Source organism: Parasteatoda tepidariorum, chromosome 4 (genome assembly GCF_043381705.1).
Source record: "Parasteatoda tepidariorum isolate YZ-2023 chromosome 4, CAS_Ptep_4.0, whole genome shotgun sequence".
Classification (NCBI taxonomy): domain Eukaryota; kingdom Metazoa; phylum Arthropoda; class Arachnida; order Araneae; family Theridiidae; genus Parasteatoda; species Parasteatoda tepidariorum.
The window spans coordinates 29,785,832-29,813,184 of NC_092207.1; the positions used below are offsets into that span (position 1 = coordinate 29,785,832).

Here is a 27,353-nt window from a genome sequence, read left to right on the forward strand (position 1 = left end):
AACAAGCGTGAAGTCATTCAATTCCAAACTGCTTCTCTATAGGACGTGGACTGTTGCTTTTCTTTTCCAGAAAATACGTCATATTCGCGTCATTGATGTTTTTTAAAGGTAAAGGGCCATTACCTGGTATTTTTCTCACTGTTTAAGGATCATTGTCCTATTATTTTTCATTCACTCACTTTAAGTTTAAGGATCATTGTCCTATTCTCTACATTATTTTTTTTAAGGTAAATTGCCATTGCCTATAGTATTCCTTACACTAAAATCGTTTCCTCACTTCTTTAAAGTTAATAATCCATAGGGTGTAACAATTAAGTTTCACAAAAGTTAGATATGTAACAATTTCAACCATGAATTAAAGCCTCACATCAAAAATTTTTTGACAAATATGTACAGTAAAAAGTTTCAAGTGCATCATTCTTGTAATTGTGTAAAAATCCTTATTGGTTATGACCATAAAATTGCATCTGCTTTAATGTTACTTTACACTCATTAAAGATGTTTAATTTAGTCCATTAAACAATAAGGTAATTTTACAAATTGTACTGAAAAATTATTCTATTACTATCAAAAACTTGCACATTCTATCTTTTTTAAAGACAATGTTTTTGTCGATAAGGACTTAAAATCTATTACATCACTTATTAACAGCCATGAATTTAGAACATTTCTTAATAAGGTGGAAAAACTTCATTTGTTTATGACTACTTTAAACAACCTTATCTTAATTGTGTTAAATTATTTATGAAAAGAAAAATAAATAAATAAAATTAAAACATGTAAACTAATGTTTGAAACAGTAAACATTTTTAAATAAAAAGGGAATAGATGTTTTAGAGCATCAAACATTTAATTTAATGTTTATTTATCATATAAAATTATTTATAATTGTCAAAGAAATGGCCAGCCTGCAATAGATTATAACTATTCTACATTTCTAGATGCATCAATGCATCTCTAGTAACATTAAAATTAATTTAACTAACGTCAATTTACATGGATGGTAAGATTTAGTAAAACAAACATATCTATGTTACTTTGAAAGTCAACTTACATAGGTTGATTTAAGGACAAATCATTGGAGCATAGTGAAAAATCCAAAGTAATATTATTATTGTTACATTCAATGTTGTTGATAATAAGAGAATCCTCATCAATAGTCAATCTACCTGGAATTTTTTCTTGTAATCGTTGTTCTACAGCATTTATTGCAGATAATCGAACATTTTCTAAATTATTATTTATATAACCCTCGATAGGTTCCAACAAAACGCTTTGAAGACGATTAACACCACCACTTATAAAGTTAACCAGTAATGAATCATTATTTTTCGAAGCAACTTCTAAATTACTAAATGAAAAACGTTGCAGCTCAGGGCAATAAAACAGATCAAAGCTGCCAACAACTCTCCCATTTATTGCGCCCGAAATCGGAATTTCAATTTTCACTCTACCATTTGTCATTTCAATGTTACATATTTGCTCAAAGCAACAGCCAGCTATTGAATAGCCTGTAAACACATCTTTCAAGCTATCAGCTGACATTTCATATTGGAAATCAGCATTGAAATCTATATCGAACATTTGATTGCAGTTTATATCTACCCTTGGCCTAACATTAATGGTTCCAGGCTTTATAATGACCCCTTCCGGTAGATTTGCGTTAAATTGATCTAAAATATTGTCTTTAAGCAAAGCTTCATCAACTTTTTCTTGTATGAAATCCATTGCTTTTACGAGTTCAGGTTCTAATATTTCATTTGCTTTTGATCCGATCCTCATTACTTTAAATGTAGAAAATAATTTGTAGTAAGGCTTCTTGCTCAGTTTGTGCGTTCCATCAATGTTAATGTCAATCAATCTCTCCGGTGAGCCATCAGCAAGTTGAATGTTGAAAAATAAATCCGTTTTAAATTGAGTAACTTTTCCCTTCAGGTTTTTCAAGTCCATTCGTTTTGAGTCAAATTTTATTGGTACTACCAAGCCTAAATTGCCTAGTGAATCGCGATCAATATTTATCTTACCATTTAAAAAGACTTTGATATTTCTGTCATTTAAATTCCTTTTGAAATATCCATTTTCTTCAAAATAATCGTTGATGCGATTTTCTAAATCTTTCAATTCATCAGACGAAATTGTCAGCTGTATATTACCTGAATAAATATTCGAGCATGATAAATGGTTCTTTGTTCTTGTTTTATACCTTACCTGTTGTTCATTTTTGTATTTAATTCGTTGATATACATTGGCCTCCTTGTTAAAGTTGTATTTTTCTGACTCATACTGTTGTTTAGCTTTATCAAGTTTAGACTGCATATTTGTATGCGCGCGCTTTACATCTTCAAGCTGTATTTTTGATTTATTTTGCAACGTAGTTCTATAACTATCGATGGCTTTCTTCATAGCTTTGTTTTGTGCCTCTTCGTCCCGTTTGTTATGCAATTTAAGCACAATCTCTTCTTGAATTTTACTACGCTGTTGCTCTGAGATATTAAATTCACTAACAAACTCTTCAGATATTTGTTTCGCCCACACTTTATGATATTTTCTATGTTTCTCATACTTGTCCACAGTTTTCCTCTCAGGACAATCTTTTTCATATTTCCGAACTTTTTTAATTATTTTATCTGCATCTAAATGATTCTGTTCAGAAACCCTCTCTCGCTGAGCAACTTCTTCTTGTAATTTTTCTTCTTGCAATCTCAAATCTTGCATCTTCTCTTCTATGTCTGCCACTTTCTCCTCAGACGCAATCAACTTTTTTTCCCGCTCAATATCAAATCTTGTAAGTCCTAAAGGCTGCGTTGCATCAAGTCCTAATTTTTGCAATCCATTTGAAATTTGCTGATTTACAAATGTATCAATTGGTTTGGATATATTTTTAAGTTTACCGTCAACTTTCTTATACGTAGATCCTACGATTTCATATTTTTCTACCTTTTCCAAAGTTTTTTGGCCAATTAAAGTAGAACCAATTTGAATAGCAGCCGCAGCTTCTCTTCCTAAGGCTCCTCGATTTTGAAGATCCAGTTTAGTTATCACCTCACTTGCGAAAGAACTCGATAATAAATAGAACGTTTTACTCGCGGCCCACTGTGCGGGACTTATTGTCATAGCTAAAGTTTCTGTTGCTAATGTTCCAAACGTTGAAAAAGAACACGGGATTTCATAACCGAGTAATTTGATGTTTGCATTGTTCAACCCTGTAGTCTCATCGATTTTTCTGGCTAAAGGTCTTACAGTATAGGTAGCTATCTGACGAATGGTTTGTTCCGGGGATACTACTTTGCTAAGTTCATAGACATTTTTAATAATTTTTCCGTTCACATAGTACCAGTAACCCCATTCAACCCAAGTAGAGGTTTCTTGGACATTATTTTGGTTTTGAAGATTTTGTAATGTTGTATCATTTAGCTCATAATTTATTTGCACGTTTTCAGTTCCCATAATGATTTGTTCCAGTATTTATTCTGGCTGATCCTAGTAGAAGAAAGGAAAAAGAATTATTAGTATACGCTAGATAATATCCTTATTGTACTATACATGATATTGTATTATACATGAAGAGTTTAACACTAGGTTTACGGAAAGCGTCATTTTGACGCATTTCGAATTTTATAATGAAAATTACAAAACCCGTTTGCATTTTTATTTTATCTCTTGAAATGACTTTTATCTTTTGACCGAGTTAAATATATATTGAAGTCTATTTTAATCAAAAGCGTTGAAATATTGAAATTTTCTTTGTGTTATACCTATCTCTACGGATATGCGATGCGTCAATTTGCCGCGATCATCATTTAGACAAAATTTTAAGTAAACATGCAAACATCACATCAATTATAAATAGGAATGTACCGACAATACTTCGATCCGTTTTCCGATATCGTTATCTCAAATGAAACAAGCGATAAACAACTGTTGCCGATAAGCAATAATAGAAAGAACAAACGCAGAATGTCAATTGATGTCAGAGTGTCATATTTTGAAGGTTTCAGTAGCTTAATTCGAGTATTGAAAAATAAAATACTAGAATATTTCATAAATGTATATCTCATATTTTCATTTTTTTTTCTTATAGTATATAATCACATTGCTTTCTAAGCGCAGAGATGCCAATTGCTCCGGACACACCAAAATAATTTAAAAAAAACGGTAAATAACTACTAAGTAAATTTTGTAAATATAAAGTGGTGAATTATATGAACCTACGAATTATTTAGAAATAGTGGTGAATAAAAATCTACTGAATTGAATCTATTAAACCGAGAATCACAATTGATAAACTACCACTTTAAAATATATATTTGCTGTCCGGAGAAAGTTGGCATCTCTGTAAGTGCTGTTATATATATTCGTTCATGCGTCAAATTGACGAGTGTTCGTAGAGATAGGTACATCAGAAACGTCCGTAAACTTAGGGTTAAAGGATAAAGCAGGTAAGTGACATCGTCAGGGTTATTTATTAATCAATGAAAATAACATAAAGTGGTCGTATCAATCAGAGTATGTTTAATGTAACAAGATTGTTTTTGTCTTTACACTAACTTTGGCATAACTAATCCAATTTTCAATATGAATGTCTGATTTTGTCTCAAATTAGGTAGGTGTTAATAAAATAGGGCAGAGAATTTTTTGCCCTGCTTTCCAATAAATCTCTTTTTAAAAAAAAGTGGTTTGAATACCACTTTTTTTTCTTCTTCCATGATTATAGCCACTCTGAAAATGTCACTAAATTGTGTCATTCAGTCAAATAGTTTAGTTTATAGTTTATGTAAGACTTTTGATCATAAATTTCTGGAACCATGGGCGTCACTGGCTTTCCTATTATTAAGGGGGATAAAATGAAATACTCAATCGCGCGAGTTTACTAAATTTCGCGCATAGAAAAAAAATATTCTTCGGTTTTCTGAACATTTTCAAAAGATTAATCTCTTTCTTAATTTTATCCTTCAAGAATATAAATGGATGATAATTCGTGAAAATTTTCCTCCGCCAATGGCATCCTTTCTGGAACTATTTAAAAGAATCTAAAAAATTTTGAACTCAGTTTGAAGAACTCGATTGGCAATCCCCAAAGATTTTGCGTTAGTAAAATGTTATTTTTTAATGCTATTTGTTATTTATTATTACAGTGAAATCTCCAAGGGAGAGTCCACCTCTATGTAGCGACATTCTCCATTTACGACCACTTTTGGAAGTCATAAGAACTTTTTCCATAGACTTCGCGTTAAAAAAAAACCTTTGGGAGAGACCATCAAAATACTCTCCCAGTGACCGACAAACTTCTACAACAAATACTGAAAAGGTCAAATAAGGAAACGCTGAAAAAAACACCAAAAGAAAAAACATTAACAAAACAAATAAATAAATTAAAATGCATTCAAAATATTTATGTAAGGCTCTTACTTAGAGAGTTCATTATGAAAGAGATCAACAACCTCTTGTTTCTGTCAGAGTGATCTGAAGACGATGCTATCAATGATTAAATTTTACCGTTAAAATGTTAAATTAGGGAGAAAAAAATATTTTTGAAGAAAAAAAAAATTTGAAAAAAATTAAGCAACTCAAGCAAGCAAACTACTTCTCATCTTTTAAGGCTAACTAATTTTTATTGCGCAAAACTTAAGGCGAACTTAAACAAAAAACATAATGGTTTATTTATTTAAAATAATTCGATTATTCATGATCTGTAAATTTGTTTTTACTCTTAAATGACAGGAGGAATCATTTTTATTGCCGAAGAATTCCTTCTATTTCCTTGCATTAGAAAGGTCCTGGGTTCGATTCCCGGACAAAGCATGGATGTTTCTTTCTCAATCTGTGTGTTCTATGTCCTTTCTCCTTTGTGCTTGAATGTGACCCACCCTATAAACGGGTTTTGGTTGTGTAAATGGCGGGGCAATTCGAATTCCTGGCCATAGATGGCGCCACTGAAGACAGGAACAATCGCACTCCCACTACCTAAACAGGCATACGACAAAAATAAAATCATTTTTATTGACGCTAAATTTTATTCATCAATTCGGGTTTCATAACGTCAACACAAGTGGCATATCCACACCAAGAAAACAACTCTGACTAAAATTAAAATCGTTTGTGAAAAATCATGTACCTTCAATAACACTTTGAAGTCAAGCGCTAAATACGATCAACCACCGTTAAAACGGTGAATGCCATGGGGATCACCGGTGACCGGCACTGAGTTTGTTCGTAGCGGTACTGGGGTTACCAGTGACCGGCGAAGACAAGATTATTAAAAACACATATTTCGAGTAAATTTTTCAATATTTTTTAATATTATTATCGTTACTAAAATGGTTTGATCAAATTAATGCAATATAGAACACACAAAAATAGTTTTATATATATACACAGAGATGCCAACTTGCTCCTGACAGCGAATAAATATTTTGAAGTGGTAGTTTATTAATTGTTAATCTTGGTTTAATAAATTCAATTTAGTAGATTTTTATCCACCACTATTTCTAAACAATTCGTAGGCTTGTATAATTCACCACTTTTTTCAGATATGTCATGCTAAACCTTTTAAAAGACTAGCAAAATCTGACTAATATTTGCAAATTTAGTTTGTACTTATTTACCGTTGTGGCCAGGCGGGCAAGCCATGCAAAATTAGCGTGGCATTCAACGTGTGGTAAAAGAATTAATTAATAGGTAAAAGAATTTTGAGTTATAACGTATAAATATTTTTCACATTATGCCCGTCGTTGTAGAACCATCTATTACCGGTTCTCTTTACCGTTACCGGTATCTCTTCATAGTTACTGGATTTCCTGATTTTTGCGGGAGATTTTCTTTTTATTTCTGCAATAAATGTGTCCGTTACAAATCTGGTTGCAAAAGGTGGACATTAAGAAGAAAAACGGACCTTCCTACACGTTCTAGGACTCAATTTTAGTGGTTTGAAGGGATAATCTCAAATATTCTAATTAATTACCCGCAGTGGACTGATCGTTAAGACACGGTTCCCAGCAGATCACCGAAGTGAAGCATCACTGGCTACGGTCAGTGTGCGGGTGGGTGACCACTTGGATCAGTCTGCGTAGGATTCGAGGGTGTGCGGTATTGATCCTCGTTAAACCGTTCTACCGTAAAGTGCTCGATTTCGCGTGCAGGTCGTCGGCCTGCCGAAGCGGGGCTGCCATCCCCTCTGCAGAGGATCAAAATTGTGATGACAGGTCTTCGGATCATCCTCAGGGGTGTTTCCCAGACCGTCGCCAATAGCCCATCGTGCAGCTCTAGTGCGACGTAAATTAACTACAACAACAACTACAACAACATCTAATTAATTACAAACGTTATTTTAGGTTACGAAATTAGAGGCAAAAGGCTATATCTGAATAAACGTACCTTTTTTCAAACGAATTCAGATATCTGACCCCCCAAATTCCAGGGACTTGCCGTAATCTGTTAAATATGACTCCAATAGTTTGGTCAGGATACGGTTTAAAGTTTGAACCATTTAATATTAATTTTATTATTTGCGTATTTTACCATATCTCGAGAACTTTTTTAAAGAATTGAAAATTTTTTGTACACAACTGTAACGGAATTTGATCGAAAGATAATTCCATGTGAAGAGTAACTTGGAGTAAATATTTATTATTTTCCATTATTTCATTTAACAATAGTTCGTAAAAAGTTTGAATTGTAAGGCACACACTTTTTGCACCATTTTAAAGTATGTAATTTTGCATGGGAATACGAAAATTTTGAGCGAAATCGGTCAAATCCGATAAATTAAAATTCCTGAGAAGTCGAATTTTAAAAATACGACTTTTTCAAAATTCGATTGCTCAGGAACTATTCGATCCTGTAAAAATTGCATTCCTTAAAGTAATGTAAAAAATTGTATACCTTACAATTTAAAAAATTTTCAACTATTATTAAATAAAATAATAAAAAAGTAATAAATATTAGCTGAGAGTTATTTTTAGCATGGAATTATCTTCGGATAAAAAAATCCTATAATTATGCGAAAAATATTTTAATTTCCCTTACAAAGTTCTCGAGATATGGCAAAATACGAAAGTAATAAAATTAACAGTCCTTAATTAACTAATCCTTAAATAATTAACTAATTAATCCTTAACTAATAAACTAATTAATCCTTAATTAATTAACTTATTAATACTTAATTAATAAACTAATTAATCCGTAATTAATTAACTAATCCTTAATTAATTAACGGTCCTTTGGACCGCTCTCCTGACTAAACTATTGGGATTGCGGCTACCGACTATATTTTGGGGGGCAGAAATCTGAATCCGTCGAAAAAGGGATAAGTTTGTTCAGAGAAAGTATGTTTTTACTTCTGATTTCGCAACTCAAAATATAGTCGGCTCTAACTAATTAGCATAATTGAAGTCATCCTCTGAAACCATTAAATTTAAGTCCTAGAACGTGGAGAAGATCCGATCATTAGATCAAAAATTATTCAGGATGATTCGTTTTATTTTTTTTTGCGCATTGTACATTATTCCTGTTTACCAAATTACCAAAGGTAATTTATAAAAATTTTTAACACCACTACATAGTATAAATTTAAATGAATCTATAAAAGATCATATAAAATTCCTTAAAAATATTAGCTGTTTCTATAGTTAAATTAATTCATGTTCAAAACTCATTTGAACATTTCTATCATCACAAAGAATGACCGAGATAGCCTGGTTGGCAGGGAGCTGGACTCACTTTCGTGCGAATTCAGTCGGCTGAAGACTCCCCGTGTAGTAAATGGTGACTGGTGCACGTTGAAACTGTCGGGTCACAAATTCCTCCATTTCCCCATAACAAATTATACCTCTGAGGGTACTGAATTGGAGATTGATCGTTCTCACGTTCAGGTTAAACTTACGATCTGTGGATGAATCAATGGATGTATGAATGGGTCTTCCCTATAACAGAAGCCGATGCACAGGTGTAACAGAAGCCGAATTCTTGGCCATAGATGGCGCCAATGGAAAACAAGTACAATCGAATTTTGAGAACAATAAATTTAGGTCCCGATCTTACGTCTTGCGTTACATTGAGAGGAAAACCATGAAAACCTTCTCTGGTTAACTCGATGGCAAGGGGATTCCAACCCATGATCCGTCTACCACTGAGGATATTTTATGTCAGCACTGCGATGGTTGCGAGCCAGGATCAGATTTGTATCAACCTGCCACCGTTGGGATTCGAACCTAGTTATTTACCTCATTGAAAGGCAAATGCTCTAATCTCTGAGCCACCGCGGCTCTTACGATTGTAATTCAATCTACTTTTTACTACAGCTAAGAAAAAATCATCTTCGAAAACATAAAAATTTGATATGTGTGTAAACTTACGAAAATTTTGCGCTTTCAAAAAATAAGTTAGAAATATAATAATTTTCTCATATTATTTCTCGTCTTTTCAGTATTTTGTCTTTTCAATATTTTATCTTTTTAGTATTTTGTCTTTTTATTATTTCGTCTTTTCAATATTTTGACTTTACAGTATTTTGTCTTTTCTATATTTTATCTTTTTAATTTTTTTTATTTTTTCAGTATTTTATCTTTTACGAAAGTTAGCCGCCGTAATTAAAATATAAAAATTTTAAAACACGTTTGTATACAAATTTTTAGATTAAATACATCTGTATAATAGGTTTAAATCATAGATTCTCAACCTTTTTAACGTTGCCGCCCCCTTAAGGAGCAAAAAACATTTCAACGCCCCCCTTCGTGAAAATGCAGTTGTTTAGAGCATGGGAACGGAGGGAGGTGGGCTGAATTATAAGCAAAATATTAATTTCTTTACGCTTTAAATTTGTTTGGTCTCTTTAAAAAATATAATGTGCTCATTAACTCGATAATTTTCTCGCGGCAGGTAATAGCAGTCTTTTTGTTATAATAAAAATAAATACGTTTAATGAAAAAAAATACAACAAGGAAACCTATGCTTAAAAAAATAATTTATTCTCAATTAAATAATTAAAAGAAAGCAACCAAAATGATTTTTAGCACTAAAAAGTAGTATCAGCGAAACATTCAAGTAACTATGTTAGTGGGATGATTGTACTTAATGATTCAGAACCAATTTCTTAACGGTCGGCTCAATACTTTTAGTGAGATGAAGACGCTAATCCCCTCATTGCACAATTTTGAGTCGATTTCTCCTTTTTGTGATAAGATCTGTAACAACATTGATTCCACGTTCGACAAGCTAGGGGGAAGGGGAGGCAATTAAAAAATGTTTAATGATAGTCTACAGTCCGGGATAGAGACGACTGATGTTACTTTTAAGCAAAAATTCTGTGAGACGATCATCATTTCAAAGTTTACTTATTTAAAAGTTCAACCAATTCCTCGTAAATCTGAACCTCTGCTGTTTCAATATTCACAAAATTGTTCAGAACCCATAAACCCATTGAGGCACTTCTAGGGAACAAAACATCTTTAAAACGGTCAGAAAAGTTCATGTGCAAAGAGTCAAGATGTTGACAATATTCTTGTGCGTCATCAGAGTGAATTTCGCCTGCTTGGCTGAACTCATTCCAACCAAAATTCTGCTTCCACGAAATGAGTTTTTTTAGAAAGGCAGAAATAACTGATTTTGTGGAAATCAAATTGAGCTTGTTGCCTTGAAGATGTAAATTATCACCCTTAAATTTTACAGATAAATCTGTCAAAGTCTTTCTTAAATTCTAGCAATCTGTCTCTCAGAGCTACATCTCTGTTTTCGAGGAACTCAAGCATAGAGTCAAAAAGATTATAATACCTACTGAGACAGAAGCTTTTGGAAAGCCAGCGAATCTCGGTGTATAGTAACAAGTGATAGCATTCTTTATTGTTTTTCTTTCACAGCTGTCTGAATAATCAATCGTAGAGAGCATTACAATGAATTTTGTTCACAGAAGATATGGCATATTGCAATGATTGATGCAAATGGTTGCTGAGATTTTTCCCTACTAAATGCTTTCTGTGAATCACGCAGTGAACAGCTAAGATATCTGGTAACTTCCCTTCCAAAAGAGCAAAGTCGACTCACCATTGCAGGAGCCTATCAGTGGTAATAGACATAATATTCGCAAGAGGAATGTTTTTCTCTTTAAAATAATCTTTGAAAGTATTAAAAATAGATTTACCTTTGATATCTACAATCAAGCTTCTTGCAAAAAGCATCTCTTGAATAATTTTTCCTACCTTTACAAACCGGACCTATGCCTAAAGTAAAGCCTACATTATCTGGCAAGGTTGATTTATCAACTTGAAGGGAAAATTCGCTGGATATCAAAAGTTTGCGTAAAGAAATTTCAACGTCTTCAGCCAATTCATCATTTCGTCGCCGCACTGTATCGTTGCTTACGGGATATTTTTTTATTACAATGGATGCGACTGGATGGTGTAAAACTGTTTCTAAAACTTCCTTGACAAACGGCAGTATCAACTCTGCTCCGATGGTATGAGCTTTCCCAGATTTAGCAATAAATTTTGATATATTATAAGAAGCTATTAAACCATCGTCGCATTTTTGTGATGAGGTTGCTAGTAACCCAGAGACCGAAGGTGCCTTCAGAAGCGTGAAAGAAGATGTTCATGAAAAATGTCAAATCTTTATTTTGTTTGTCAGGATAAGTTTTTTGCAAATGCTCCTGATAACGGTAAGATTTCATTACCTCATTAGATAAAACTTTATTACAAAGTAAACACATGGGTAGTTGAGAGTTCAACAGTGATTGAACAAATCCCAACTTCAAGTATGTGGCACTGTATGGATGACACCTCTTTTTATTAACTGACATTGTTGGTGGCAGGGGAAAAAACTGTAATGAAGCTAAGAAAAACCATTATAAGAAACACGGGTCAAATCAAAAATTCATACTGAAAGCGCAATGACTTCAATTTTCATCAAATGGCTTGAATAAGTCAAAGGCAAGAGGTACAGACTAATGCGCTGAGGTGTGTTGGTTCTGATCGGAGAATAGGTGCCGTATAAGTTCATTTTATTGCTGGTGCAAATGGTTTATCGGATAATCTTTATTTATTATATTAATTTAATTTTTTTTCTCTTTAATATTAATTTTAGATTAATTTTATTTATTAAATAAATCTTAATTTAATGATTTTATTTTTAAGTTTTAAATTTGAATAATAAAACATGCTCTTCGCCCCCTACCGCCCAAAACATACCCAACGCCCCCCTACTGCCCAAAACAAATGCACTGCCCCTCAGCATACTCCCAACGCCCCCGTTGAGAACCAATGGTTAAAATCGACAGATATCTAAACGTAAAATGATAACTTGAAAAAAAGAAGAAGGAAAATGGAATTTCCTACTAACTAAAACGTAAATTTACTACTTCTGTTGAAATTCTTAGTTTCCCTGGGAACCCAGATCAACCCTTTAACACAAATAGGACACAGGTGTCCCTTTTGTAGATATATATTTTTTACGCTCTAATTACTAGTAAAAATATATTTTGGGAATTTTTTAATTCTAAGAAACCGGCAATTAGGTACTAACAAAAAATCTGTTAGGTTATCGGAATTATATTTATAATAAAATTTAAACTATTTTTTTTAAAAAATTAATACAGAATAATAAAAGAAAGTATGGAAAAATATGTTTAATAAAAATTCTGCTTCGCAGGGTAAAAGATTTACTTAAAATTACTAAACAATATTTTATTCATTTTTAAATAATTATTTTAACATTTAATTTTGACACGAAGGTGGCACGAGCATAACCTGCTATGTGCATTTTCCGGTTATGAATCTAATTTGCAGTTGTAGCGATATAACAATAGATCTTACGATTTGAAACAGGAATTATTTTTACTATGCAACCACTAAATAGTTATTAAATGAAGTTAGGAAATTTATATATTTATTTTAACTATTTATATGTCATCATCAGCATTGGCACGACAGCCCTTTGAGAGTCTGGGCCTTCCTCAGAAGCTTTTCCCATTCTGCCCTTCTCCCGGCAACTGATTTCCAGTTCTTTACTTTTAGGATGGCAAAATCCTCACCCACACAGTCTTTCCATCTCTTTTTGGGCCTTCCTCTTGGCCCTTTATTGGAGGGGGTTGCATTAAAGACTCTTAATGCTGTTCGTTCTGGCCTCATTCTCACTACATGCCCGGCCCATCTCATTCCACATAGTTAAATAAATTTAATGATATCATCACTATTAAAGATCTTATATATTTAAAAATTATATCTTTTTCTCCAGTTGTTGTTATCGAGAATTGCACCAAAGATGGTTCGTAGGACCTTCCTATTATTTATATGTGTTAATAGTTAAAATTATTATAAATCAACACTGTTAAACAAAGATAAAAATATTTTCTTTTACAGTTTTTAACCAGTTTAAATACAAAAAGAAAAGAGAATCTCCGGCAAAAATTAGGAGATTCGGTAGCTATGCCACACATAGATAACAATATACATATTAGGAGACAAAAATATAGAAACACTTCCATGCTAACTGTATGTAAACAATATTTCTCTAAGCGCCAAATGTTTTGGGAGATTTAACATGACAAAACTGTTGGGTCAGTTTAAAAGATCATGCTTGAATCTTTTTAGAAATGGTATTTAAGTTATTCGGAATTTGGATTGACCAAAATAAAGAGAGAAAGTTACTAATTCTTAGCAGTTATTTTGAAATCATTTTACTCGAGTATAATATTCATATTATACTAGCACGCTTTTTTAATTATAGTCTACTTATTATAGTATTTATGTATAGTATTTATGTATAGTATTTATGTTATAGTATCTTCTTCTTCTTATTTTTTTTAAATTTTAATTATATTTACTTACAAGAACGCTTTTTTAATTATAGTCTATTTATTATAGTATATATGTTATAGTATCATCTTATTATAATTATTTTTTAATTTTTATTATATTTACTAAGAAGAACGCTTTTTTAATTATAGTCTACTTATTATAGTATTTATGTCATAGTATTTATGTTATAGTATCTTCTTATTATAATTTTTTTTAAATTTTAATTATATTTACTAACAAGAACGCTTTTTTAATTATAGTCTATTTATTATACTATTTATGTTATAGTATCTTCTTATTATAATTGTTTTTTAATTTTTATTACATTTACTAAGAAGAACGCTTTCTTAATTATAGTCTATTTGTTATAATATTTTCCTATGATAATTTTTTTTAAATTTTAATTATATTTTCTAAGTAGAACGCTTTTTCAATTATAGTCTATTTGTTATAGTATTTTCTTATTAACTTTTTTTTAAATTTTAATTATATTTACTAACAAGAACGTTTTTTTAATTATAGTCTATTTATTATAGTATTTATGTTATAGTATTTTCTTTTTATAATGTTTTTTTAAATTTTAATTATATTTACTAACAAGAACGCTTTTTTAATTGTAGTCTATTTATTATAGTATTTATGTTATAGTATTTTCTTATTATATATTTTTTTTAAAATTTTATTATATTTACTAACAAGAACGCTTTTTTAATTATAGTCTATTAATTATAGTATTCATGTTATAGTATTTTCTTATTATAATTTTTTTTAAATTTGAATTATATTTATTAATAAAAACGCTTTTTTAATTATAATCTATTTATTATAGTATTTATGTTGTAGTATTTTCTTATTACAATTTTTTTTAAATTTGAATTATATTTATTAATAAGAACGCTTTTTTAATTTTAGTCTATTTATTATAGTATTTATGTTATAGTATTTTCTTATTATAATTTTTTTTACATTTTAATTATATTTACTGACAAAAACGCTTTTATAATTTTAGTGTATTTGTTATAATATTTATGTTATAGTATTTTCTTACTAGATTTTTTTTAAATTTTAACTATATTTATTAATAAGAACGCTTTTTTAATTTTAGTGTATTTATTATAATATTTATGTTATAGTATTTTCTTACTAGATTTTTTTTTTAAATTTGAACTATATTTATTAATAAGAACGCTTTTTTAATTTTAGTCATATTGAAAAAGAGAAAAAAAGCTTTAAACTTCCCACGCTTATTTGTTAGATGCAAATTTCGCAATGGCAATGGATTTATAAAAGCTAAAGTGTGATTTATAAAATTGCGCCAACAGTTTTGCCTTCCCCAACATTTGATGCTGAAAGAAAGATATTTTACTTAGACTTAGTACAGAAGTGTTCCATATTTTTGTTCAACCCCTGTGTACCTTTTTGGTCAAATTTAAAAAGAAAAATAAGTAATTCTAAAACTTACCCAACACATTTCAATTCGCACATTACGGCAATCAAAAATTAAAGGCCCTAACTACAACAGAACTAAAACCAATTCATACAATTTTCTTTATGAATGATGTTTTCAAAAAACGAGTTTATGAATAAGTGCATGATGTAAGTTTACACCAACATTCGTTATCACGTGGCGACTTCCTCTCTATCAAAACGCTTCAGACAAGGAAGTTTGAAAGTGAAACTAGATAAAGACTGAATTAGTGAGATAAAGGCTTCATTGTTAAGGTGAATATTAACGGTCACGTTCGGGCACGTTCATTTCAAATAATAAGGTTTTTCGAATAATAAGGTCTTATGTGGGAAATCTTTAGAAAATTATTGAAAGTTTTTTTAAATATGAATGATTTTAAATGTATGCCACAGTGGTAGTTACGATTGATTGATTAGAGAAATTATAAACAAGTAAAAGTTAATCCAGTTTCTACCACTTTTTACATTTTTAGTCGCCCTGCATGTCAGATCTAATAAATCAGTGGAGCCCAACATTAGGTTCTGAGTAATCAGAACAATTCTAAGTAAAAAAAAATTTTTTTTAATAATAATAATAATAATAATTAATAACAACAACAATTATTATTAATAATTAATAATAATACTTGTTAATAATAATAATTAATAATAATAATAATTAATAATAATAATATTGCTTATAATTAAGAGGCCTTGATTTGTACAGATATTTATTTCCTGCAAAACAAACTAAAAATGCAGTAGTTCACTAATTTTTCTGGCTTACAAACAACCTTGAACTAAGCAAATTTAAAATCTAGCTATATTTTTTTGAATTAACAAATACTGTTTGAAATGTAAGAATTAGCAAAAAGAACTTCTTATTTTATCTTTCTTTATTTCTTTTTAAATTTTTTAGATTTCATTTCAGGGGAGATACAAGAACACATGTCCACTTTTACAAGAACAACTCCAATCTCAACAAAATAATTTCTGAATACAGTGGTAGGGTAACTTGAGAGCAATCTCCGCCTCTTTAGAAAGCAATCTCCCCTTCTTGTTTCAGAACGACGTGTACAGAAGTAAAATAACTTGATGCCAAAACCCAATTACGAATGCAAAATCAATGAAAGCGATGCCTTAACACCACCGGAATTTGCATAGAAATTTAAATTTAGTTCATTCTCGATCGATAATCACTCTTAAACCGAGAAAATATTTACTGCTAAAATCAGTTTTGAAACATTGAAAGGAAGGTAAAATAATTTTTCTTTAAAAACTCTTTTTACACATCAAGGATAAATAAATGTTATTGGAACATTAAAACATAGCTCAAATATCAGTGCCCTGCAGCGAAGCGACAATAACTAATTCGTCGGAGTTTTGAGGCATATAATGGAGGAATGTGTGAGGTGGCAGTAGAATTGGGGAAAGAGGGAGTCTTAGCACCAAATCGTAAAATCATGAGTGGGAAATCAGTCTGTTGAACATATGATGAAATCAATAGGAGATTAAACACAATTGAGATTAAGCTAGATGAGAATATTATAATATTTACAGGGGTCAGAATAATATTATCATTTGCGCTGGTGTAATAAAATAGGAATAATAGAGAAAATGCATGCAACAACAGTAGAGTCCCGATTATCCGAGTTAATGTGGACCACGACTCACTCGGATAACCGAAAAACTCGGTTAAAGCGAAGAGTATAGAAAAGGAAGGAGTAGGTATAAATGCAATATATTTAACAGATACAAGCTTTATACGAGGACATCACATACAATTCATACTATAATTAAAAAGCTTACTAAAAAACACTTTAAGAGCATACTTTACGAGAATTAAAGAGTTTTTACTTATAAAAGTTTTTAATCTTTTTTTCTTTTACTACATTACTTTGGTGCTATTTTTGCAGCAATGTTTCGCCCTTTTTTAGGGATAACCTCTTCTTGTTGATCTATATATTGAATAGCACTTTCGATAGCTTTTAGTTCATCCAGTGCCGGATTAAGCACACGCGGGGCCCTAGGTCATTCAAATATTTGGGACCCTAAAATTAAAATTTTTTTTCTCGTATATTTTTCATTTATTAAAATATAAAAGTATTCATATATCTTTTCATTTAAGAAAGCATATTTAAAATTAAAATAAATAATAATAAATTAAATTTTGCTTTATTTTGTTAAATTAGAACTAAAAAATAATCATAACATATATATTTGAAATAGATTTTTTTTTTTAAAAATCATTGTTTTCTTTAATTTTTTAAAAAGTTTTTTCAAAAAATCCATTTTAGGGGGCCCCTAATCATTAGAGATTTCTATATGTTGATTTTCATCGTCACTGTCTTCATCATCTTCGCTAGAAAACATTTTCAGTATTGACGATAATATTGATGATATTTGTTGCATTACCGATTTGTTGCATATTTGTTACCAATATTTTCATTATTGGCGATTTTTCTTGATAATTTTAGTTTCTTTTTAATAGATTTTTGCCATTTATTAATCACTACTTTTTATATTTTTTTAGTCACTTGGGGCACGCTTGTTTTTTAAGGAACGCATTTTATTGAAGAGTAATACTCTTCTCCTTGTTGCGTAAAAAATAACAGTAACTAAAATTATTGAACACTTAGTTAATAATTATACATTTTTAGTGATTCGTAACATTTTTGATTTAAGAATTGCCAGATTGACTACACTGCGCTAGAAATAGTAAAGTGTTATTTTCAAAGGAGTAGACATGCATGTATATAAACCTATACATAGGAACAGCATATGTACGCATATAAACCTATACGTTCTTAATAACCTTGTACATTCAAACAAAAAATTAACAAAACTATAAATATCATTTTTTTTAAAAAAAATCTGCTGCTTTCCGAATAAAACTAATTTCAGATTTGATATCCGCTCACCCAAATTAAGAAAGAACAAATGCTTCCATAAATGCAACAAAAATTTTGCTCCCCAGTGTTATCTGTGTATTCGGAGAATAAGTTGAACCCTGAATTCACACTTATTTTAAATAAATTTCCCATCAAACGGGCGATTCTTTCGTTACGTGTGTTACTTTTATACGACATATTTCAACTTTAACACTTATTATAATAAACTTGTTAGATATTTTTTATGTTTTTCTTAATTTGTTGTTAAATCTATATGTGTTGTAAGTTTTCAAAACGAAGATTGAAGGCGCAAATTAATTTGATGTTGAAAAAAAAAATTTCTGAAATTTTGTTACGTGTGTTACCCTTTATAATGCTAGATATTTGAAACTTTGAATATATTCATTTAATTCTGTGAAGTATAAAGGCAAAAAATTAAGATATTTTCTTTTATAGAGAGATACAATATCGAAGCTGTGTTTAGTGATTTTTAAAAATTTCTTGCAACAGTAAAAACTTCTTTATTTTGGTGAAATTGGTGCGTTACGTGTGTTAACTGAACGTTACGTGTGTTACCCTCTGTGAATATTTCAACTGAGAAGTCATAAATGTTGCACTAAAACATTTATTTATTTTAATTTAGCAGAAGAAAAACAATTTATTTTAGCAAATAAAATAGTTAATGGTCTGGAAAGATGGTTGTAGCCCTTCTTTATACTGGTTTAGAGAGTAAAACATAGCAAATCTTAGGCACATCTATTCCTTCAAAATCATTTCTGTTTGGAAACAAAAATATGCATATTTTCCAATTATTTTATGCAAATATTGCATTTTAAGTTTACAAGCATGTGCATTTGCGTCAATAATGTTCCCGAGATAGAGCATATGTCGTTTTAATTTCAGTTATAGGCGCACTTCTGATCAGGAGGGAACAGAAATTGACTTACTGACTATTTGTGTGCCACAATGTGCATCTATGCATCTTATTCAAGTATCTAACGATACTTATGCATAGATTTTATGCTTTGTATTACCGTTGCCATGTATTGATCTTTTCAATTAATATCTTTATTTCCTTTTGGCTAATATATAATACTGTTGTATTAGGCATGAGTTGATTGGTTAGCTTTGCAAACAACACTGGATAGCAAATAAATTTTTTTGTATAACAACACAATGATATAAATAACTTTGCTTTTTGCTTCGCTTTCAAGATTTTGTACTACACACCTATCCCATAGAAGGAACTTCTGCATGTGATATCGTAAAATATTTCCAAATTAATTTCTTTTTTTATATTTTGATTGACAAAATATGAAATAATTCAACCATATATTTATTTTTAAATTCTTAACTTGACTTATTACTATAGAAGGTTTCTGTTAGCTCATCTTCTGAAGTAGAATCGTTTTTAAACAGTCTTAAAATAAAAGTGTAGACATTGTTTCACCTTTGTCTTTGCCTTAGGAAAATATTGTAAAGGACTCTATTTTAAACTCTTTAGGAGAGTATCGTCTAAGACAACAGCTGCTGTGAATAACGGAACTGTGGCTGGATAGCATAATGCTGATTGAAATTCGTTTTGATATTCAAAAGAATATGCCATTGCAAAGTCAACTTGAATTTCCCTGGTTTTAATGCTAGATATGTTTGTTTGGAAAGTATCACCTCGGATTCTTTTAACTCTTACGTATTATTGAAAGTTAGTCCAATTTTCAAGAGTTATTTCAAAACATTCTTCTTGCACATTTGCCATTATATATTTTTTATTGTGAGCTATTGTCATCTTTTTCTCATCGTTACCAAACTACAATAAATGATGGTTAGAAACCTATAACAAGCAATGAGAAATTTTTGTAAGTATCAGAAGCACCCTTCCAACAATTAGATCCAAAATTTCTTTTACTTTATATACATAAATACTTCTACCATCACCATGTATTGTCATAAACTTAATTTTAGCCTTCCAGTTAAAGAATAAAAATTTCATGATATTTGTTTTGATTCTAAGTTTTACAGTAGCAATAAATTTTTTAGTCATAAAGCACTAAATATGGAAAATTAAACAATGTTTAGGATGCAACTGACAAAAATCAGTATAAGCCTCTCTTAGAAACATTGTTAGATAGTTCTTTCGTTTTATTGCCCGTTTTTCCCCGTAATAATCCAGAGAACCAGCTCTTGTTTCAATACAAGCATAGTATAAACAATCTAACTTTTGAAGAAAATCCATTTATTAATAATTAAGTTCATCTGAAATACTTAGTGGTGAACCTTTTACATCATTATCAATCTGTTTTGAAAGTTCAAGTCTAACTTTCATTATTTCCTTATTTTCTTTCCTTTGAAGTGCAGAATCTTATGCTCTTTTCTTTTTTTCTTCATCTTCTTATTCTTTTAAATCCAGATAAGGACACTATTTTAAGCTTATCCATTTTATAATAATCTAGCAAATGCAGTCGAAATATTCTACTTAAACATAAACGTATAACAAATAGAAGTTTGGGAAAACAATTTCCAAAAGTTTCAAAATTATCGTCTTATTATGCTGTTTTTTTATTAATGCTTATACCGACCTGATTTTACAAAAAACCACAATCTTACAATTCCGTATTTGTGGCATTGAAGTTGCGCGGCGGTTATAAAAAATGTCCGAACATGATTTAAATCTTTTATTGAAAATAAATAAATAATTAAAGTGTATAAGTACCTCTAACACACATAACAGTAACGCGCGTAACTTTTCGTTACGTGTGTTACCTTGAATAAAATTAATTATAAAATTTTAACTATTGGCAGTTTTAATTCGAGAATTTTTTCCGTTGCATATCTTGCCTTCTTAATTTATAAAACAAAAAATTTTTAAATTTTCTTTTTTACTAAAGTTTTTACAGAAAAAAATGCAAAATTATGTTACGTGTGTTACTGGGAAATTAGACTATCTTGATTAATCGACTTTCAAACAAGCAAAAAAATTTAGGCCAAATTAAAAAAATACATTAAACAATGATAAAAGAGTAAAATAGTTATATTTATTACTAAAAACTATTTTATTGCTCTTTAATATTTTAAGAACTCCATTGGAATATAACATAACAAAGAAGAGAACTCCTGTTAAAATTCATAGTGTTCCACCTTTTGTTAGAATTCACATAAATATTTTTTGTAATTCAAAAAACTATCTTAACTATTAAAAAATGTACATCTTCTAGATTCCGAAATTGTGTCATTTTTGATTTTACGATAATTTTGAAAATTTAGTCACTCAGGGCCACTTTTCGTGGAATCGCCCAAACATGAAATTATGTTTAAAATTAAATAAAAAGTAATAATTTTTAATAATAGTTATGAAAAATAGCTTAAATTTTAAGTCCCACATTTTATTTTAAATTATAATTTGTTATAATTTATACATAACATAATATGATAAGCTGTAAAGAAAAATAAGAGGAATAATTTCATTTTTTTAATTTCGACAATCAGGAAATTAAGTGCTATAGACAACACAGTGTATAGTATTCTCTCCTTATTTATTGTAGCAAGTGATCGTTTGGTTCCTTTCAGTATGTCAATGTGTGAGAGAGCACAATTAGTTCGATTAGTGAATGGCATTTGGAAATGAATAATTCTTGTCACTATTTGTTGTCATGGAGAAAAGACAGAGTTCAGAAAATTTCGGACACTTAATACTCTCTTCAAATGTTTCGCAAATAGCTCAACTTGAAGGAAGTATTTAAGTGCTGAAAATGGAAATTTTATTTTATCTCTCATATCTAACCAAATTGGGTCCTTTTAAAAAGACGGCTTCCTTCTTTTTCAATAATTAAAAAAAATAGAAAGTAAATAAATAAAATAAAAGTGATAGAACAAGTTCAGAACTCAATTTGCGAAATTAAAATATTCCCGTCTACTATAAAAATGTCATACTATATGTCTACTAAATATAAATATTAATACAGAGGTTTGAAAAAAAATATGGAAACATTTCTAAGCTAACTCTACGTTAACAATCTTTCTTTTAGCGCAGTAAATGCTTTGGAATATTTTACTTCTGAAAACAGTTGACACAATTTGAAAGATAATATTTGAACTTTTATAGAAATGGTGTCATATTTACCAATGTACAATTCGGATCGACCAATATAAGGAAATGAAATTAGTAACTTTTTTTTTCAGTTTTAATGCCAGCAATTTTCAAATCTTTCCATAGGTTTGCAATATTACTATAAAAATGCTTTTTTTTTTAAAAATAGTAGCATATTATATTTTATAACCGTCGTTGAACAGCCGACTTAATTTTGGGATCACGACTACAAATGTTCAACTCCGTATCCTTGTCATTTTGAACCCAATCCGAAAGACAAGGGAACTCCTGCATCAAGTATTGGAGGAAATTTGCCTTATTGGAGGACTTTTTGATGGAACTAATCCGCATTTGCGTCATAAGGAGAGGAAAATCACGAAAACCTAACACGGTTGGACTGACGGCAAGGGGACTCTAATTCATGATCCATCCACCACTGAGGATATCTTATGTCAGCACTATGGTCGGTGCGAGCAGTTTGCGAAATTCGAATGAACCAGTCATTGCCGGGATTCGAACCCAGTTCACCTTATTGGGAGGCGAGCACTCCCAATGAGGCTAATATAGTAAAAAAAATAAAAAAGAATAAAAAAAGACAATTTTTTTTTCTGCTAAGCTCATTTTGATTAATTCAAAATTTGCATGAGTAAAAAGGGCATTATTTCCAAAAGCTCAAAGAATAATCTTTAGTTTTGCCGTGTAAAATCTTTCAAACCAGTTCTGTTGAAAGAAAATTGTTTACATAGACTTAGTATATGTAAACAATTACCATATACAATTACCAGTGTTACCATATATTTTACATACTGTGTTTTTAATATTATAAATATGGGTAAATGAATGCTTTTTGAATAATAAATATTTATTATTAAATAGTTATATTTTGAATATTAAATATTCATAATATTAATATTATTATAAATTAATATTTATATTTATTCCGATAAATGGGTACTAAAATGTTAGACAGCTTTGAGAAATATCCACTTGGTCAGGATTTGAACGCACCTCAAGTGGTAAGCATTAATGTGAAACATAGTATTTTTATGTTCGCATTTAAAAGACTCTTTTATTTATTCTAATGTTTTCTTATTTACTCTATTTTATTTACTTTATTCTAAATATGTTTAGATCCGAAAAGTCTCTTGAAATTTAATTTCTCAAAAGCCAGAAATAGGGTGGGTTGATATTAAAAAATATGTTAACTAATAACATTGTTAATATAACACTTTTTTCATGTACGCATTTTTCATATATTAGTCACCTTTTAGGGATTTTGGGGGTTATTTATATCGAACATCTTTTGCGGATTAAGGAAATGCATTCCAAATACTTCGGAATTTCGGCAGTTTCGTAACTATTTTTCATGGTGGTAGTGTGAGTTATCTACTAAGATTTTGATAAATTAAGTTTTAAATTTCTTTTCCTCTTCAAAAAATAAGTTTTGACAGTTTTTTAAAGGACTTTTCAAACCCTCCGTCCCCAAATGATGTTCCGTGGAACCCAAGGGTTCCGTGAAAGGATTATTGGTGTTCCGATAGTTATGTTTTTTTTTCATTCAGTAAAGATTTGTGAGACCTGTAATTAAATTTATATCAAATTAATAAGTCATTATTTACTTAAAATTTTCGTTATTTTTATTACATTTATTATTTGAATTGCTTGTGAAGAAAGAAATTTCAAAACAATATTTATCCTAATAGCAATAAAATAAATAAATTTTGAAGAGAATATTCGTTTATGAAAAATTCCATTTGTATTTCGAATCGAATAAAAGCAACCAAATACAACAATGAAGAATTATGTCTCTCTGAGAACCATTCCTAACGTTTCCTCCTTTTTCGTTTTTATTTTAATGCAAACCATATTTCAATTCATTCATTTTCAGTTCATTCTTGCATTAAAATCAAATTAAGAATTCGACTATATGCTGCCCCAAACCTGGGAATTTACTTACTTTGACTTAACTTAGACTTTGACTTAACTTACTTTGACTTAGGGTTTGACTTAAAAACAAATTTTAAGACTAATATTGATAAAACTATATGATGAAAAAAATTTCATTCTTCATTTATTCACTAAATGTTTTTAAAATAATTAATAAAATTTAGATCATTACTTATTTTCAAAATAATTAATAGTCTATCATTAATTAATCTGTTTACAATAGCTGATGAAAATCTCAGGGGTTCTACCAGAAGAAGCGTGATCGTTTATTGCTCCACAAACGAAAAAAATTGAGAACAGCTGATTTAAACTGTTATTTCGGAATTAGTGTTAATTCAATGCAGGGTTTCAGAATGAAATAGAACGAAATTCTACTCACAGAATCAAACTTTATTCAAAAAAGTATCAGTTTTTCTTTAGCTAAGTTAAAAGCAATTTTTTTTTAAACATAAGAGCGATTAAAACACTTAAGAATTTTAGGAGGAAAGGTAACTATAATTAATACAAATTTTAAATGCATTTATATGAAATAAATTAAAAAGTTTTTTCAGTTGTTGTTTTTGTAATAAAATCTCTCTATTAATAGTACAAAGTTTTTTACTTTGGAACGTTCACACTGCCTCTCATTATATGAACGCGTAGATAGCGAACGATTCCAAATGGCGCTAATCAAGGTTCGTGGCTAGCCGTCTGTAGTTATGGTTACGGCGACAACGGCACGCGCCAGAGATCAGAAGTTATAAAAGGCAAAACGATTTCTTTTTTCAACCAGACTAGAACTCATTTCCAATGGAAAACGGTTAAATTTCTTAAAATATAAAAAACGTTTCATGTTAACTTTCAACTGTTAACGTTTTTAGATGCATCAAGAGACATTTTTAAAGTGAAGTGTAACTTATAGCTGCATTATTTTTTTTCGTTTACTGAATAAGATTCCCTCCAGTTGTAGCAGAATCCTTTGATATTTGATTCTTTAATCAATTTGTTTCAAAATTAATTTTTTCTCTATATTAAAATATAGTAAGAGCAGTCGTTGCCATTGTTTTGAGAATTAAACTTAACATTACATTTTGGGTTGCTAAACATAAACTAAAAGATTCGGAAACTTTACTGGGGTGTGTGGAAAAATGTCTAGGGATTAGGATGGAATAAAAAAAAATTAAAATTAAATAATTAGTTCGAGAATCATTAACTGTTAAGCTTGTTGCGAAAAGCTCCAAGTGGGTCGAGGAATAGGCCAATGAAATACAACCACAGAGGTAAAATTTGTCATGCTGAAAGAGTCATATTTGTTTATGAATTTAACTGTTGTTTTTTTTTAATTTGTTCGAAAATTATTGCAATTTTAAGTACTTTGCGATTTTTCTCCCTTTTTCGTTTGCTTTATGCGTTATATTTTATTTCTCCGCGCACCATTTTTTTTATTTTAATAGAAATGAAAGTTTTATCGAAATTCCTATTTCTTCGAGAGTTGTTCCAATTTTAAGCAGTTTTTTTTGCATTCCCCCCTTTAAATAATAAATATTTATATATTGTGGAAAAATTTAATCTCGCACATGATTTTCATTTTATAAACTGAAATTGCTTAAATTGGTGCAAAAACTAACAAAAAAAGTGAATTAACAAAAAAAATAAGAGAGAGAATGAATTTGTATGCTGCCATTTAAAAATCTTAATTTTTGTATCAAAATTTTTCAAAATACTAAGACTGAAGAGAGATAAAAACTGTTTCCAATGCGAACTGTTATATTACATAAGGTTATGGTTATAGTATATTGTTCACAAGTAAAATTACTTCTCATTTATTACTGCATATTCTGTCACACATTCCGTATTCCTTTTTATTCTGTTGCACATTCCGTATTCCTTCTTATTCTGTCGCACATTCCGTATTCCTTCTTATTCTGTCTCACGTTCCGCATTCCTTCTTATTCTGTTGCACATTCCGTATTCCTTCTTATTCTGTTGCACATTCTTAATTATTTTTATAAGTATCATTGATTACTTTTCAAATCCAAGCATTCGTTCATTCAATTACGTTTTACATGTTAATGAAATACGCTTACGGAATAGTATATTTATTTGAATTTTACAAACAAAACACTCTTTTCTTTATCAACGTTTAAGGGGGGGAAAAAATGCTGAGCTACCACGGGGGTTGGTGAGCGGAGCTTCTTAGTATTTTTTAAGCAATTGTTTTTGTTTTTTTTTCTATTTTTTATTTATTTATTTTTTTTAATATTTAGAATTGAATCATAGAAAGCATGCTAAAAGCAATGTTTTAGATCACGTAAATTAAGTTTAATTATTTTGGTTTCGCCCCTTTCTTTCTTTCTTTATTTAAACAAAACTGGGTGCCTAGGCCTCGCAGCGGCCCTTACCCTATTCATCATGAAAATTATATACAGTGAATAAAACATTTTGAATTATGTAACAATGTTGGTTTCGCCCCAACTAGCGTTCTCTCTCGTATACTTTTTTTTCATAAAGATAAAATCTGGTAACTCAACTATATTATCTTTTAAATTTAATTTGATAACATATGGACATTCGTGTTCAATAAATATATTTATAATATAAGTAGTAATATTTTGTCCGAAAAATATACACATGCAAAATTTTTTTTAAAACTAGAGTGGTAGCCACATTAAAAATAGAAATTATCAACTTTGTTTTACAGCTAATTCCATACCACTTTTTTCTAAAGGATTCTTTCAGCACTTTTTTTAGTAAAAATATACTCGTATCACATTTGACAGGACCAAAAAATATAATAAAGCTAATTTAAACCAAATATTCAATTTTGAAAGTTATAAAATAAGACACAAAATACAGATCAATAGCCGCTTACTTCATCTCCGACGCCTCATATCACAACCATCAAAATAAATAATAGCTTTCAACTGTCATATCTCAATCATGACAGCAGATTCAACTGTAGATTCAATTATTCAACTTCTACAACTACAATCTTGAAATAAAATTCTACATCTGAAATTAATAAATCAAGCGTTTCCATACACTGACTATCAACACTGGAGATCTGGAACTTCCTAGTTTTATTTTGTTTTATTTTATAACCGTCGCTTAACAGAAGACCCAATTTCGAGCTTACGACTACCAATGTTCAACTCCGTAACCTTGTAATTTTGAACCCAATCCAGAAGACAAGGGAACTTTTGAACCAAGTATAGGGAG

At 30.0% G+C, this 27,353-nt stretch overlaps 2 protein-coding genes across 3 annotated transcripts in view; one reads left to right on the forward strand and one right to left on the reverse strand.

The window, feature by feature from the left end:
- LOC107448718 (tryptophan 5-hydroxylase 1-like) overlaps positions 1-27,353 on the forward strand; it is a 64,699-nt gene that overhangs the window by 11,600 nt on the left and 25,746 nt on the right. The gene's annotated exons all lie outside the window — the stretch shown is intronic.
- Positions 832-15,444, reverse strand: LOC107456731 (nuclease SbcCD subunit C). 2 transcript variants are annotated; one of them, XM_016074684.4, is made up of 2 exons: positions 15,250-15,444; positions 832-3,480 (listed from the first exon to the last, which is right to left on the reverse strand). In XM_016074684.4, exon 2 carries the CDS (start codon positions 3,445-3,447, stop codon positions 1,051-1,053), a length of 2,397 nt encoding a protein of 798 aa, XP_015930170.2. In that variant the 5' UTR covers positions 3,448-3,480; positions 15,250-15,444; the 3' UTR covers positions 832-1,050. The 2 variants fall into 2 exon arrangements, with proteins under 2 accessions (XP_015930170.2, XP_071035685.1); XM_071179584.1 differs by lacking the exon at positions 15,250-15,444 and adding an exon at positions 5,410-5,432.